This window comes from Takifugu rubripes, chromosome 3 (assembly GCF_901000725.2).
Source record: "Takifugu rubripes chromosome 3, fTakRub1.2, whole genome shotgun sequence".
In the NCBI taxonomy this organism is placed as follows: domain Eukaryota; kingdom Metazoa; phylum Chordata; class Actinopteri; order Tetraodontiformes; family Tetraodontidae; genus Takifugu; species Takifugu rubripes.
The window spans coordinates 15,170,214-15,183,709 of record NC_042287.1 but is presented as its reverse complement, the minus strand read 5'-3'; the positions used below and the strand labels follow the sequence as shown (position 1 = coordinate 15,183,709).

General features: G+C 47.4%; 1 protein-coding gene across 4 annotated transcripts; it reads right to left on the bottom strand.

The window, feature by feature from the left end:
• Nucleotides 1-12,882, bottom strand: rapgef3 (Rap guanine nucleotide exchange factor (GEF) 3). Of its 4 annotated transcripts, XM_011602701.2 has the most exons (28): nt 12,755-12,882; nt 10,945-11,009; nt 7,952-7,996; nt 5,597-5,703; nt 5,406-5,527; nt 4,884-5,061; nt 4,708-4,792; nt 4,344-4,404; nt 3,939-4,015; nt 3,716-3,862; nt 3,529-3,635; nt 3,263-3,351; nt 3,101-3,179; nt 2,853-3,003; nt 2,687-2,769; nt 2,563-2,593; nt 2,356-2,431; nt 2,147-2,284; nt 1,954-2,051; nt 1,742-1,867; nt 1,435-1,616; nt 1,270-1,360; nt 1,153-1,203; nt 990-1,077; nt 846-910; nt 711-765; nt 568-639; nt 1-496 (listed from the first exon to the last, which is right to left on the bottom strand). In XM_011602701.2, exons 1-28 carry the CDS (start codon nt 12,810-12,812, stop codon nt 378-380), a joined length of 2,646 nt encoding a protein of 881 aa, XP_011601003.2. In that variant the 5' UTR covers nt 12,813-12,882; the 3' UTR covers nt 1-377. The 4 variants fall into 4 exon arrangements, with proteins under 4 accessions (XP_011601003.2, XP_011601002.2, XP_029689449.1 ...); XM_011602700.2 differs by lacking the exons at nt 10,945-11,009; nt 12,755-12,882 and adding an exon at nt 9,924-10,375; XM_029833589.1 differs by lacking the exons at nt 7,952-7,996; nt 10,945-11,009; nt 12,755-12,882 and adding an exon at nt 9,924-10,377.
• Between the last annotated feature and the right edge of the window lie 614 nt (nt 12,883-13,496).

Genomic DNA, 13,496 nt, shown 5'->3' with positions numbered 1-13,496 from the left:
TTGTCACAAGTTTGTTTTTATTATTAACAAAAACACACATTAGAAGTAATATTTTAGGCAATTCATGTCCCAGTTTGTGGCCCCAAGGCCCAAAAATATATGCTCAATTTACTTTAATGTGAAAGAAAAGTGCAAAAAAACTGACCTAAGTGAGTATCAGTGTCAAATACATGTGCTGGTGGAGGGATTCCCCACAGACGGAGTACAAAAAGGGGATTCTTGCCCCAATGTCCGCGTTGATGCCCGACATCCGGCGGGCGCCGAGTGTCTCTCGCCATAAATAAGAGTACGAGCCCCGAGCGTTCTCTTCCTCCACCTCGGTCAGCAGAAGGTGCAGCAGCCTAATCTGTGTTTGGGTTTTCCAGCGGGAACGCTCGCTAACATTCCAACGTCCGTGAGAGCTGCGTGAGTTTGCGCTGGTTGTCGATCACCTTCAGGTTCTGGACGTAATGCCTGATGTTGCTGGGGCTCCGTAGCAGGAGGCCGTGCTCCGAGCCTGGAAGAACAAGGACCAAGTCAAGCCCCACCCTCCGCTCAGATTTTACCAGAGGAGACGCTGCGACTCACAGGTGGACATTCGGGTCGTGGGCCCGTCCAGGAACATGCGATCCGCCAGGCTCCGCTGAGGGGACGACGGTGCTGCAGACAAACAGAAACCCTGAAGCTGCGGTTCGAAGCCGGGAGGCGTTAAAGACTGCTGGATGACTCACTGTAAGGATGACTCCTGCACCCTCGCACGACCTTCACCGTCTTGGCGATCATTCGCTGCGGGAGCACAGAGACAGAGCTGGAATGGGTCTCGGGCGGCGGCTGATATTCGGCAGAGATCAATGTTTGGGGCTCACCATTTTCTCAAAGTTGACCAGTTTCTCCAGGTAGTTTGGGTTTCCCTCATTGATGAACGTCATGTCTTGGAAGAGACCACAGAGAGGACGTCAGTGAGGATGAACCTGAAACCCACCTGGACCCTTTTGGGACACTTCTGTCACCTTTGAGCAGCAGAGGCATGAAGGGGATGTACGGGGGGCCCAGCTTGGCCACAGTCAGCCTGTAGGCCCTGTGGTTGCGTGATGGATCCTAAGAGGAGCAACAGAGCAGCGTTACAGCGCTGGAAAGCTGCAGGGAGGTGTATTCAGAGTACGAAGCCTTTACCATCAGCCTCTCATAGGAGCAATAGATCCTTTTGGTCTTGCTGGGAATCCTCTGAAACAGACCAAAGAGGGTGAACATCTGCAGCGGGCACCAGTTAACGTGCGCTGTGGCTCTCACCTCCCAGGTTTTGTAAAGTCTGCGCACCGCACTGTTGCTCAGACCGAACATCACGGCGAAGAAGGAGTTGAGATTCTTCTGCTCCTTTAAGCTGCGACGGACACGGGTCTTATTCGGAGCTCTGTTTTCGTTAGTAGCCGTGTTATTATTGTTACGAGCTCTTACACTGAGGCGATCTTGATGAACTTCTTCAGCAGCACCGCCCGTTTCACCAGGTCTTCACACAGGCACAGCTCGGTCACCACCCAGTGCTGCACCTCGTTGAAGCGACGCACAAACCGCTCCAGGTTGGCCGTGGTGGCGCCGGGGAATTTGTGGCGGCCAAATACGTAGTAGATGAGCTCCGCCTGCAGGCAAAAGACTTTGTTTGCCTCCAAAGAATTGAAGTTATTTTGGTGGAACCCTGTGAAACAGGCAGCTCACTGCCAAGATATAGCAACAATTTCACCAAAATCCAGACTCTGACGGGCACCTCGTGCATGGCGGCAAAGAGCTCCCAGTCGTAATTGGTGAGCTCGGTGGCGATGTCTTTAGAGCCCATCTGTCCCAGGATGTCAGCTGTTCCTCGCTCTGGCCCCTGCTGTTCCTTCAGAGGGAACTTGGAGAAGAACGCGTTGTTAACGTGTGTTTGGAGTCGGATTTTCTGTCTCTGATTTGAGGAGAGAAAAAAAAAGCGCTTCTCACCAGTTTCTCCACTTGGCTGCTCGTGCAGATGAAGAGTCTCTCGTTGACCCCCAGCGCGGTGTAGACCGCAGCGGCGTCCAGCTTCAGCTGAGCTCTTTCTGTGAGAAATGAATCCACAAAAAATGAATCTCCATCGCGCCGGACTGACGGAACGCTGGAGCAACTGCCCGAGCACCGGTGACAACGTGCAGACCTCCTGCAGAGTTCATCTTGACCAGGACGTGGTCTCCTCCGGGTTTCACCACCGCTGATATCACGTCCTGGACGGTGGTGTTGACGGGCAGCATCACTGTGAGGGCTTTGCTGTCTGCTCGGCAGATCTCGTACAGGACTGCAGGTGACATACAGGTCAGTGCTGATGCGCCTCGTCCGCTAACACTCGTTTAAGGCGGCGTTGCTCACCTTTATCGTGCGCTCTGATCGGCTGTAGCCTCCCCACCGGCTCCTCGCAGTGTAAAAACCAATCGAACTTCTGGTTCTGTTGACGGCATCAGAGTGACTCAACATGTCAGTCACAAGTGGCAGCAGCATTTGGAGTGTTTTGGGTTGTTTTTTTCCTAAAAATGTGTCTGTGCTGTTAATATTCTGCAGACAGGAAAAGCAGCTTACCCTGCATAGAGACTGATACCCATTGTCCAGTCTGCAAACACATTTATGCATTAAAAACAAAACAGACTGAGACGTTTAGGGCATCTGTCTTCTTTTATACGACCACTATCAATCATCTTCTTACATTCTTGTTCTCCTTCTTTCCCGAAATTGTTCTTTCAGGATGCCGGAGAGGCGATAATCAGCTGCCACCTCTTTCTTCAACCTCTGTTGGTCAGAAAAAAAAAATCTGATTAAATCCTGAAATATAATCTACATCGTTTTTTTTTTAGTGGAGACTACAATCTCACCTCCAGAAAGTCCAAAGCCACGGGGTCCTCTTTCAGGAGAAGGTCGTAGAGCGCCACCCAGTGGCACACTAGCTTCACTACCTTTCGTTTTGCTGTGAGAATGTAGGAAGCTTTCTCCTGGTCTGAGCCCTTGCTCAGCTCTGCCTGGTATGTGCGGTCACGGTTAAAAGAAAATAACAAAATATGATGCAGCACATGCTAAAAGAACTATTGTTTGCTAACTAACTGTTCCGTTTGCCACAGGATATTGGTGCAGGAGCGCCGAGCACAGCTGACTGGAGGACATGAACACTTTGTGGGTGAGCAGAAAGTCGCTCACGCAGGGATCTGCAGGGAAATGTGACAACAGCAAACACGGTCAACAAAGAGGCGGAGGGAGACACGCCGCGAGGAGCCACAAATGTGCCCACCTATTCCGTCGTTTCCATTAGAGTCCAACTTGATGGTTTCCAGGAGGTGTTCCAGGATTTTCTCAGGCGTTCCTGACATGACGGTGTACCTGCACAGATGATGACACCGTTCTTCCTCTGCCTATGTGTGTTTCTGGTATCATCTGATGTGTTTTGTTATTAGAATTTGCCACAACGAGCTCTTATTTATGTTCACCCATGAGTGTTTTTAGTGATTTTAAGTGACGTGAAGCCTCTGTTGCCTCAGAGATGTGCGCCTCCCTCACTTGCTGTTGTTTCCAGCTCCTGTTTGTTCAGCCCTGTCGGAGCTCTTCTCCAGCACCAGCACAGTTTTCCCATGTTCTTCAAGTCGCACTGTATTCGCTTCAACATCCTGAAATGGACAAAAAACAGTGTGTGACGACCTGATTGTTCCTTTCGTCGTGCACAGAATGGCCTTAAATGACTCCACACCTTTAGGATGCGTATAAAGTCCTGTTTATCAACGCGGAGGAAGTGACAGTTGTCTTCTCTCAAGATGATGGTGGCAGCTCGAGGTGCATCGTTCAGCAGGGCCAGCTGCCCGAAGTCCTCGCCCTCGTGCAGCGTTGTCACCAGGCCCTGTGCAGACCCCACGACGTGAGTCCAGCTCCATGACAACAGGACAGTGTACACATGCTATTTTACTCCAAATTACCTTTCCGTGCGTGATCACGTTTACTGAGCCTTTCCATATGATGTACCAAGAGGTGCCTTTGTCCCCCTGACTGAACACTGCATCACAAAGACCGTCAACACCAACGGTGGTCATTAACACATCTATGAGTGAATAGTGGATGCTACATGCACAGATCATTTAAATGAAGAGCTACAGTGTCGTTGTGATGAGTATTCATGATGTTACACGTGATCTAAATGCAGGATCTTAAGAGGAAATTTGTGCAAATGCAGAAGGTGTTGTAATAACACAGCAGATGTGTGTGTGTGTGTGTGTGTGTGTGTGTGTGTGTGTGTGTGTGTGTGTGTGTGTGTGTGTGTGTGTGAGAACACAGAGGCTTCTAAAACTGTAGAGCTGTAACGTCAGCAGATCTGTCACACTCACAGACTGTTCCGGCCTTGGCATGTGATTCAAAGACCAGCACGGCTGCCAGCTCCTTACGCACCTACAGACACAACAGGACAATAAACCAGCCCGATAACGACCCTCTGTTTATGGCCGATTGTTAAGAGTCACGTCTTTGAAGCAGGGTCTCTTTTATTCATTTACTCAGATTTAGTGTGCAGAGTTTTAGTGACACCTGGTGGTGACTTTCCGAACTGCTACCAGCTGGAGTCTTGATTCTTGCCTAGGTTGTGGTTACATTTGAACAGAGCCCAGAATGGCTGCTTTAATGCGTCCCAGGTCACTGTTTCTTGCTTTTAGACGGACTGTTAGAGCAGCTTTAATCATTTGTGCAGTGACTGACCGAGGTGGAGAGATGAGCAGCAGCCTTGACGTGGAGCAGCTCCTCGTAGATGACCTCCAGATCCTCGGCGCTCCTCTGACTGGGGCTAAACACACAAATGTTTGTGTAACCGAACACAGATGTGATTTCAATGACCCCGACTTTGCTTGTTCACACATCCAGCAGATGCTATTTACCATTTGCGCAGAATCATAGTGAGCAGAGCATCAGGGCCCAGCTGAGACAGCAGCGACAGGCCCTCCTGGAGCTCATCCTCCGCATCTCTCTCGTTAGTGACGTGGTTGAGGCCACACTCGGAGTCCCGGAAGCGGAAGAACTGGGTGTCCTTGTCATGGAAGTTCAACTCCTGTTTTACTTGATTCATACGGAGCATAGAGGAGAGAAAGAACCAGTACGTGACCTTGTTATTCTTAAACTGACACAAAACTGTTGGGTTTTTTTGTAAAAAAAAAAAAAAAAAAAAGAGCAAACGCATTCCAAATGATGCTCTTCATTTGATTATGAAGCACTGAGATCCTGATTGTAGTGTTCTCTTCTAGGAAAAGAATGTCCTTACCAGAGGGCACTCGACAAGCAAACAAGTCGAGCACTTCTGAGAAAGTCTGCAGTTCCAGACTCCGAGGTCGGAATATTTTAGCTTCTGCTGGATCACGGCAGAATTTCTGGTGCGTTTCATTTCTTATGATTTCACGTCTTACCATGAACGAGGATTCCTTCGTCCACCAAGACCTGCCACATTCCCACCACCTGGCTCCTGGATTGCAGGCAGTCGCTCTGCTTCATCAGCCAGTCGACCAGCTCTTTCCCGGAGCAGCACTGCCTGGTGGAGACATTCACTCAGGTCGCCTGTTTGAGCTTGTCAGTGTGCACGTCGCGGTAGCGCTGGTACCTGTAGGTCTTCAGGTGATACTTCCTATCCCGGATCAGACCAGGGTTCTTCTCAATCATAACGCTGTAAACTGATCTCGCGGCCTTTACGACGCGGTCTGAAAGAAACTTAATAAGAACAGCGAGAAAACGCAAAAAGTATTATTTCAAACGGACCAAACAGGGAGAGAAACTGTGTGTAGTAATAAACTATGAAGGCGCTGGACATTAAAGAAGGAGGAAGTGTAACAGGTGCGCCGGTGGGCTGGAGGAGTCGAGCGTGTTGGGGGAAGAAGCGAGTTTATTTCCACTCCATGTTTTGCCTGCTGACACGTCAGCAGCATGAGGGAAGATTCCTGTGGGCGCCGAAGTGTAATGTGGTGGTTTGTGAGTGGGTGTGGGGGGCGGATTGTTGCAGGGAGGTGAGACTTAAAAATGTTTTTCCCACACCTCGCTAAGTTTTCAGCACCTACAACTCAGACTTTCACTTTCCGACCACCCGCGGTGTGTTTTCCTTCACTCTTTCAGCCCCCTCGCCGCCGCTCGCTCACCCCCGGACACGTGGAGCTGGTCTAAACCTCCAACTAGACCAAAACCCATGCAGATAAAAGGGCTTATGCAACACTTGCAGCAAGCAGCACGTACAGTATATCCAGGCTTTAACACCTGCTGCTTTAACATTTATCATCTAAATCTATTTCATTTTGCCCCCTCCCCCCCCCCACCTTGTGATCCCACGAGTGACTCAGATGTTCTCTGGAGTTTCCAGCTATTTGCCTGAGGTGGGAGCAAATAGCAGCGACGACCATCTCCTCTAAGTTAACAAATGACTGCTAACAGCAACGCACCGCTACAACTGCCAGAGCATCGCAGTGCAGGACCCCCATCGAGAACTCACCCTTATCTTGGGCTGTTCCCAAGACGTCAACAGGATAAATGTGCCCTCAAGACGTCTGCAGTGCCGAGCTGGATTTATGTTGGCACGAGGTCGCCGCCGTTCTCAGGGGCCCATTTCCCCCCCTGGGACTCCCACAGCCACGTTCCCAGGCCTGACACACACCAAAATGCATTTTCCATGACCTAACTCATTATGAAAACAGCACCGTCATTCTGAGCCCCCCATGACTAAACCTGTCAAACACAGAGAGGCTGAGACCTTCTCTACTGTCTGCAAACTGGACTGATCTTCTCTGCATGTCGGTTAGCTCATTACCTTCTCAGGGAACTGGAGTCCACATGTGACCTCCGCTGACGCTTGAGTTCATACACACAGTAAAAACCCTTTTTATTGCTTAAGTCAATGGCGCTATGAGGTCATTTTACGATCAGGAGATCCGAATGTGAATGCGCTGCGCCCTTTTTTGCAGAGCTACTGTCGCTACTGAACATCTGCTGCGCGGTTTGCTCAGACACATGAGAACAAACAAGGCTTTCGCTTGGAAAACAGCTGTAATTGTCGAGATACCATTACAATATGTGTTTTTCTATGACTATTTTTAGGCTAAAATACGACCAAGACAGTGAGTCAAATGCTTGTGAGGCCGGTGTGTGGTTTGAATGTTGTCTAGTGGGCTCTAGTTATCCGCTCTGCGTCTCCACTGCAGCAGAGATATTTCAGTCTTTGGTGCTCTCGCGTCGACCTTGGATGGTCTGAGCTGATTGAGATGCAGAACCCGGAACTCTCATAAGTGTGTATAGAAGTTGGCGCCCAGGCGAATTCTGGATATTAAAAACAATCTGTCTTGCGTGTGGACATTAATGCCAGTTAGAATCTTGACTGAACAAAAGCAACAAGCTCTCTTCCTCTGACACGATTCCTCAGCATAATTTAAAATGATTAGGGGATATTACTCAGCTTGTTTTTGCACTGACCCCTCGTGTTAAAGACAAGGTGAAACCAGCCCCTACCTGTCCCAGGGGGGGCGACCGCTCATTTTCCCTGCACCGTTATCGGGGTTTTAAAAGCTTCTCTTCTCACCGTGCTGTCAAAGAATTTGAAATAAAGCTGTCTAAGGAGGCCTGAGCTGGGCGAGGCAGGGCAAGAAGGGGAGGGTCAATTAACTGTGTGCCCGTGAGCAGCCTTTAGACTCCCTGTGACTGCCTGCCTGGCCAGGAATGTGTTTATAAGAGTCGCTTGAGTGGTGATGCAGGGCATAATGGCAACAAAAGAACAAGTTCAGCACTCCACCAGGATGTAAACACTGCAGCTCAGAACCAGGGTCAGGTGTCAACAATGTCAAATTATTAACAGAGACTGACATGAGCATGCGGGGCGAAGGAGCAAACTCCCCCAGACCACCTTCTGCAGCAGAAGTCCCCCAACACCCCCCCACCACCACCAGGAGAGCAGCGGGGTGAGTCAACAGAGGCTACACACCTGCTTCATCGTGTCTTTGGAACCCAGAGACTCTGGCAGCGGAGTCTGCAGGAAAGAGGGAGAAATGTTACAATCATCTCTGCATATCTGAAACATACAAAGACAACAGCAGACGGCTGACTTTGGGGCAGCATTCCATAGGAACTAGCCGGACTAGTCACTGATGGTAATCTCGCTCAGCAAAGAACAACCAAGTGGCTTCTGAGAGGAAAAATGATTTTTCTTCCACTGGGATGAAGGTCAACGCGCTCACATTAGCCCAATCTGCGCTCCGTTACCATTGTCTCCGGTGCGTTGTGGGTGGGTGGGTGACAAGTGTGCGTAATGAAGTGGGAGGAAAAGAGCGAGGAGCGGAGGACAGAGCAGAACCGGCCACCACAGTTCCTCTCATCTTTTGATATGAAAGTCAGCGTTGATGGATGGCCCGACTGACGCATGCTGCTGGGGCAATAGAGTCAGATCAGCACTTTAACTTGCTGGCAGGCACAAATCAACATCCCCAAGGCTGCACTGTGGTCAAAGTTCCTCTTTCTGGCTTCGTTTTGATGTTTTTATGATTCCCTCTCCACAAACCGTTCCCAAGAAAGTCGTGTCATGTGAAGACTGTTGTTGCTCCCTCCTTCATCCAGAAATCCCTCTCGCCTGAGATGATGCCGACACTGGGAGTGAAAGGCAAACAGAAATGTTTGCATGTGCTCAGAAAATGGATTAGCTGCCAGTTCTGCGATATCACCCCTCACTGAACAGACACAGGACTCCATTAGGCAGAAACTTTGACTCAGCATCTCTAGCGGCGCTGATGAATACTGAAGCTAGTTAGACAATCAGTCCTCCTTACTGGTGCTGAGCACCCTTTCCCAGGATGTCCTGTAGAACCAGCTCCACATCCAAGTCTCCTGTCCCGTCCCGTCCTGTCCTGTCCTGACATTTTATGCATTTATTGTGTCTTTTATGATAAGGACACTGTTGCCGTCGATGTGAACTTTACACTTTGCGTAAATCTTGGTGAGGACACATCTGTGAGCGCTTTAAAGCCTGACTGAAGCCTTTTTACGTAAACTCTTTTGACATATGCGTTCGGCTCGTACCACCGGGAAGTTCAGGATGTCGCGTGTGAGTCGTGCAGCTGTGTTTGACCTCTTGATGCTTGACATTAAACTCAAAGCAGCCTTGGAACTGCTGTGACCTGGACACCAAACCCTGACATTTACATTCTTCTACAAACTCTTCTGTAAACTCCAGGGGTGTACTGGAGGACAATAAACAATGCACTATTTATAACCCCGTAAGGTTGATGTGGCACTTTCATGTGACCTCCCCACACCCAGTCTACTAAAACAATACAGAACAAGACCTGCAGACCGGCAGTCACATTCAACAGCTCCTGCAACTCCAGACGTTTCGTCGAGCATCAGCACAACACGTTTCCTCTCGCGCCTGAGCCTGGATGTCATTTTAAGGAAAGCTCTGGACAAACACAAGGCCTGTTTACACTGGACAGAAACTTCTGTCCATGCTGCCCTTTCAGAGGAAATTATCTTGTAATAACAATTTCACAGCTTTTGTGCATTTTTGACGTTGACTGGACATTTTTTCGTCTCTATTTCTACCTTATATGTTATATTGCTACTGCTACGTTTAGACATTATCCCTTAGGTGCAATAAGGCATAGTTTAACTTAAATGAGTGGACCTAGTCAATGTAAATAGCACAATAGTCCAATGTTTAGGTACATTAGGTATTTTCATTTTGGGTTCTTCATATTTCTATTTTTGATTTTACATTACCGAGGTAAAAACATCATAGGCTAATACGGGTATTATTATATACATCATATACAATTCTACATTTAGCCCAAACTACATTTACTATAGTTTGATTACGTATATTTTTAGTGATTATTTCCCCCAAGATGATCACGTTTCCTTTTTTGAAACGGAGGAGTTTTAAGATGAAAACAACGGCATCATACCCAGCTGATGCCTCTGATGGTCGGGGTCTCCACTGACAGGCGGTCCGGGAAGACTTGGTACTGGTGACTCCGAAACAAATGCATCTCGATTCAGCTCTGTTCACCTTGAACAACCGGGCAACTTTCCGCACACGGGCCTGGTGGGTTCCAGGCATTATTCACGGCGCCATCAGCGGCTCGTTACCAAACGCCGCAGCGGCACAGTCGGCTCAGGGCTCCGCATTGTGGCACTCCAGAATCGGGCAAGGTTGTGAGCGGCGCGCCCTGGATCCAAACGCGCACCTCGCCGGACGCGCCTGCGACGACTGAACGCGTAAATGCTCAGACAGGGATCCCTCACGGAGCTGACGCGCGAGTGCGTGCGTCCGTGCGCGCTCCTCCGCTTTGGAAAGGAACTAGACGGGCAGAGGTCCTCCCCGCCACTTTTATGTCATAATTAAACACGTCTGATTTATCGTGTTTGACATGGAGCCCCGCAGGCAGGTGCATGACCGCAGGCAATGACGCAAAAAAGCGCAATTTAAACAACGATTTCACATCAATTTTGCCATTTTCCAATAATAATATACGCCGTCATTTCAAGCGTTAATCCCCTTAAAACATTTATGTTTATAAGGACATCATAACAACAATAATATAGTGGATTTTTCTCTATGTATTCCTAAGCTCAGCGACGCCGCACAACCGAATCACAACCCCCTGAATTTTTCACCAATTCCGCCTCAGCTCAGACATAGTAAAGGTTAATTTCTCGGAGACATAATTTGAATTGGATGGTGCTTTTCACAGGAGCAGCAGAGCCCTAAAAACACACTTATCAGGTTGTCCAGCTGTGTGGCTGGACTGTGGACACCGAGATAAAATGTAGACAACAGTTGAGGTGGGACGAGAGTTGCTGGTCCGTGTTTAATTGGTGGTTTAAAACTGCACATTAAATGCACACATGCAGCAGTAAATGAATTATTTTATTTAACTGCGTGGTTATTAAATGATGTTAGATTCTAAGGAGCAGATGACTTACTTCCCTCATCACTGGTGTGTATCGTCTTGGTGGATAACAGATGGATTTGACAATGTTCTCCATAGCTGTGCAGAAAAGGGACAACAGTTGCTTTATTTAAGAGTCAAGGAAGTAAATAGGAACTGTTCTGTATCCGTATCCACAGTCTAATCGATAAAGACCAAGCAACAAACATGTAAACTGTAAAAAGGGGACAAGGGGACCTTCTGTTTAACTGTGCACTTCATGCTAAACTGTGTGCTGCAGGCTGGGCCAGTTATGTAAGAGTTGTTTTAAATCCTAGCTATTGTTCCAGTGCAGAGCTGCCCTTCCTGTACTGATGGCAAAGCTTGTTTTGCCATGGCGCTCCTCGAGACACAGATCAAGATGTAAACATCTGCTTTCTTGAAGCACCACGACGAGCTCTGCATCGCAACTCTGCTTTCAACTGAATGGCACGATGGAGGTTCACCTGCATGCCCGGGGATTTATGTCAGGCATAGACAGAACAGAGGTCAAAACAGCTTCTCACCAAGTTTAAACCTCCATGGGTTCATGATGGCCAGATAAAGAAAACTGTAGGGAAAAAAGAGCAGTCAGGAGGCAGATGATGTGTTTGGCACTCTGGCCGGGTGTCTCCTGAAAGGCTGACAGTGTTACAAATCAAGAATGTTCGCTATGAAAGAGCCAGTTTTCCTTCTTATGACCTGAGAGGATGTAAATATAATAGTGTGGCTGATAAGAAAGCCAGCTTTGTGTGATTGCTAGAATCTTATAGAATGAGTATTGGCTTTGTGTAAACGGTCCCAGCATCACTGAGATTAATGCTAGTCATATCAATAAGATGTTAGATAATTGGGCAACATTGCTTCAGCTTCAGCTCTGAGCATCTGAGAATGGAAATCAACTCCGCATAAGCAACACCTCCACCTGTCCGCTGATTCCTGCATCGCCGCCCTGTCCAGCAGTTTGAAGCTGAATAGCGCCCTCTACTGAGAACAAAGATGAGGTGCGATCCGTATCAATCATGGGGAGAGAATTCAGTAAATTCCAGAAGCAAATATTCATCTAAAATATTTAAATGTATTACTTACTTAACTTAAAAATGAAGTAATTAATTAATACTGCTTTTGCTTATCGTGTGTGTGTGTGTGTGTGTGTGTGTGTGTGTGTGTGTGTGTGTGTGTGTGTGTGTGTGTTTCTATTTGGGTCCTCTGAGGATGGGAGTGGGATTTCCTGCAACACATCCCCAGTACACCCATGGAATGTGTTCTTTACCAAGCACTTTGGTGGCACACACACACACACACACACACACACACACACACACACACACACACACACACACAGACACACACACACACGAACAAATACACCTTTTCCTTCCTGTCCCCTGACAGGCTTAAGTATGGTTTGTATGGTCTGTTGACTGACCCCATGATCAAAGCAAGCAGACAAACACTAAATCAGACAGTATTAATTGTCAACCTTCCAAAACTTCAGTTCCAGCACATCCCTCTGAAAGAACCTTTTCCTGACAGTTGTCATTACGTCATGGTAAACAGTAAAATAAACCACCCGTTCATGATTGTGTGAATGTGGGGATGCAAAGAAGCGACCAGTTGGAATAACACACTCAATTATCGGGGCTGTAAAAGTTGTTTTTTTGCCCCTAAATTTGCATATTTTATGAAAACTAACTAAAATGTCTATATTTCATGTGCATCGTCAACCATTTCAAGGCATTAAATGATAAGTGGTCAAGTGTTCTGTCTGAAAACCAGAGTAAAATCATATGTAAAACAAAGCAAAGAGAACAGACTAAACTTACCAGTTGAGGATTTCCACTTCTGGGCTTTCTGCTGGTTTCCAGCCTTTCCTCTGGTCATGTGTGAGATGGTGAGTTCTCAGACTTTGCAGTGACTGAGCTGTGAGCTGTGTTGCTGGCCACTGCCTCCTGTATCTATCTGGTCGGTCATGGTGCCTCAGGACATGGGCTGAACATCGTGATACAACAGTGTTTATGCATGTGTGAGAGAGTGGAAGGACAAGGATGGAATGCTCCATGGAAACTACAACTAGAAAATTGCATGCATGTTATTTTTACTTTTGATATACTGTTTTTTTTTTATCTTCTAGTCCTGCTGCACAGTTAATTATTAAAACCATATGTATGTATTCACAAAGGAGATTGACTTATTTTACTTACATATGACCATGCTTAATTGGCTATTTCATCTGATGAGTAATGAGTGAGGTAATACGCGTAAATAAGAATGATGCAGTAGTAATATAAAGCATTGAGCACCTTTTTCCCCCCCTTGCAAATTTTTTTTTTCCCCATTACTAATTTGAATTTGGAGGTTTCTAAATTGTATTGGGACACTTTAGATGACCAACTAAGCAATAAACTTTTATGGTTATTCTATGTGTTTATCATTCCTTTGACTCCTAATCTTATATCAGTTTATATGTAAGAGTGTTTCGCAGAGGCGCAGTTCCTTCTGGCGCCACCAGGGGCGGTATATGAAAAAGTTGTCGGTTTTCTTCTGTACAAAGATGTTTTATGTAAG

Coding starts and splice junctions, on each gene's coding strand:
- rapgef3 (XM_011602701.2), bottom strand. CDS start 12,812: ATGACCAGAGGAAAGGCTGGAAACCAGCAGAAAGCCCAGAAGTGGAAA. Junction 5,704..7,951: donor CCAAAGACACGATGAAGCAG/GTGTGTAGCCTC, acceptor GTTCTTATTAAG/TTTCTTTCAGACCGCGTCGT. Junction 2,594..2,686: donor GAAAGAAGGAGAACAAGAAT/GTAAGAAGATGA, acceptor ATGTGTTTGCAG/ACTGGACAATGGGTATCAGT.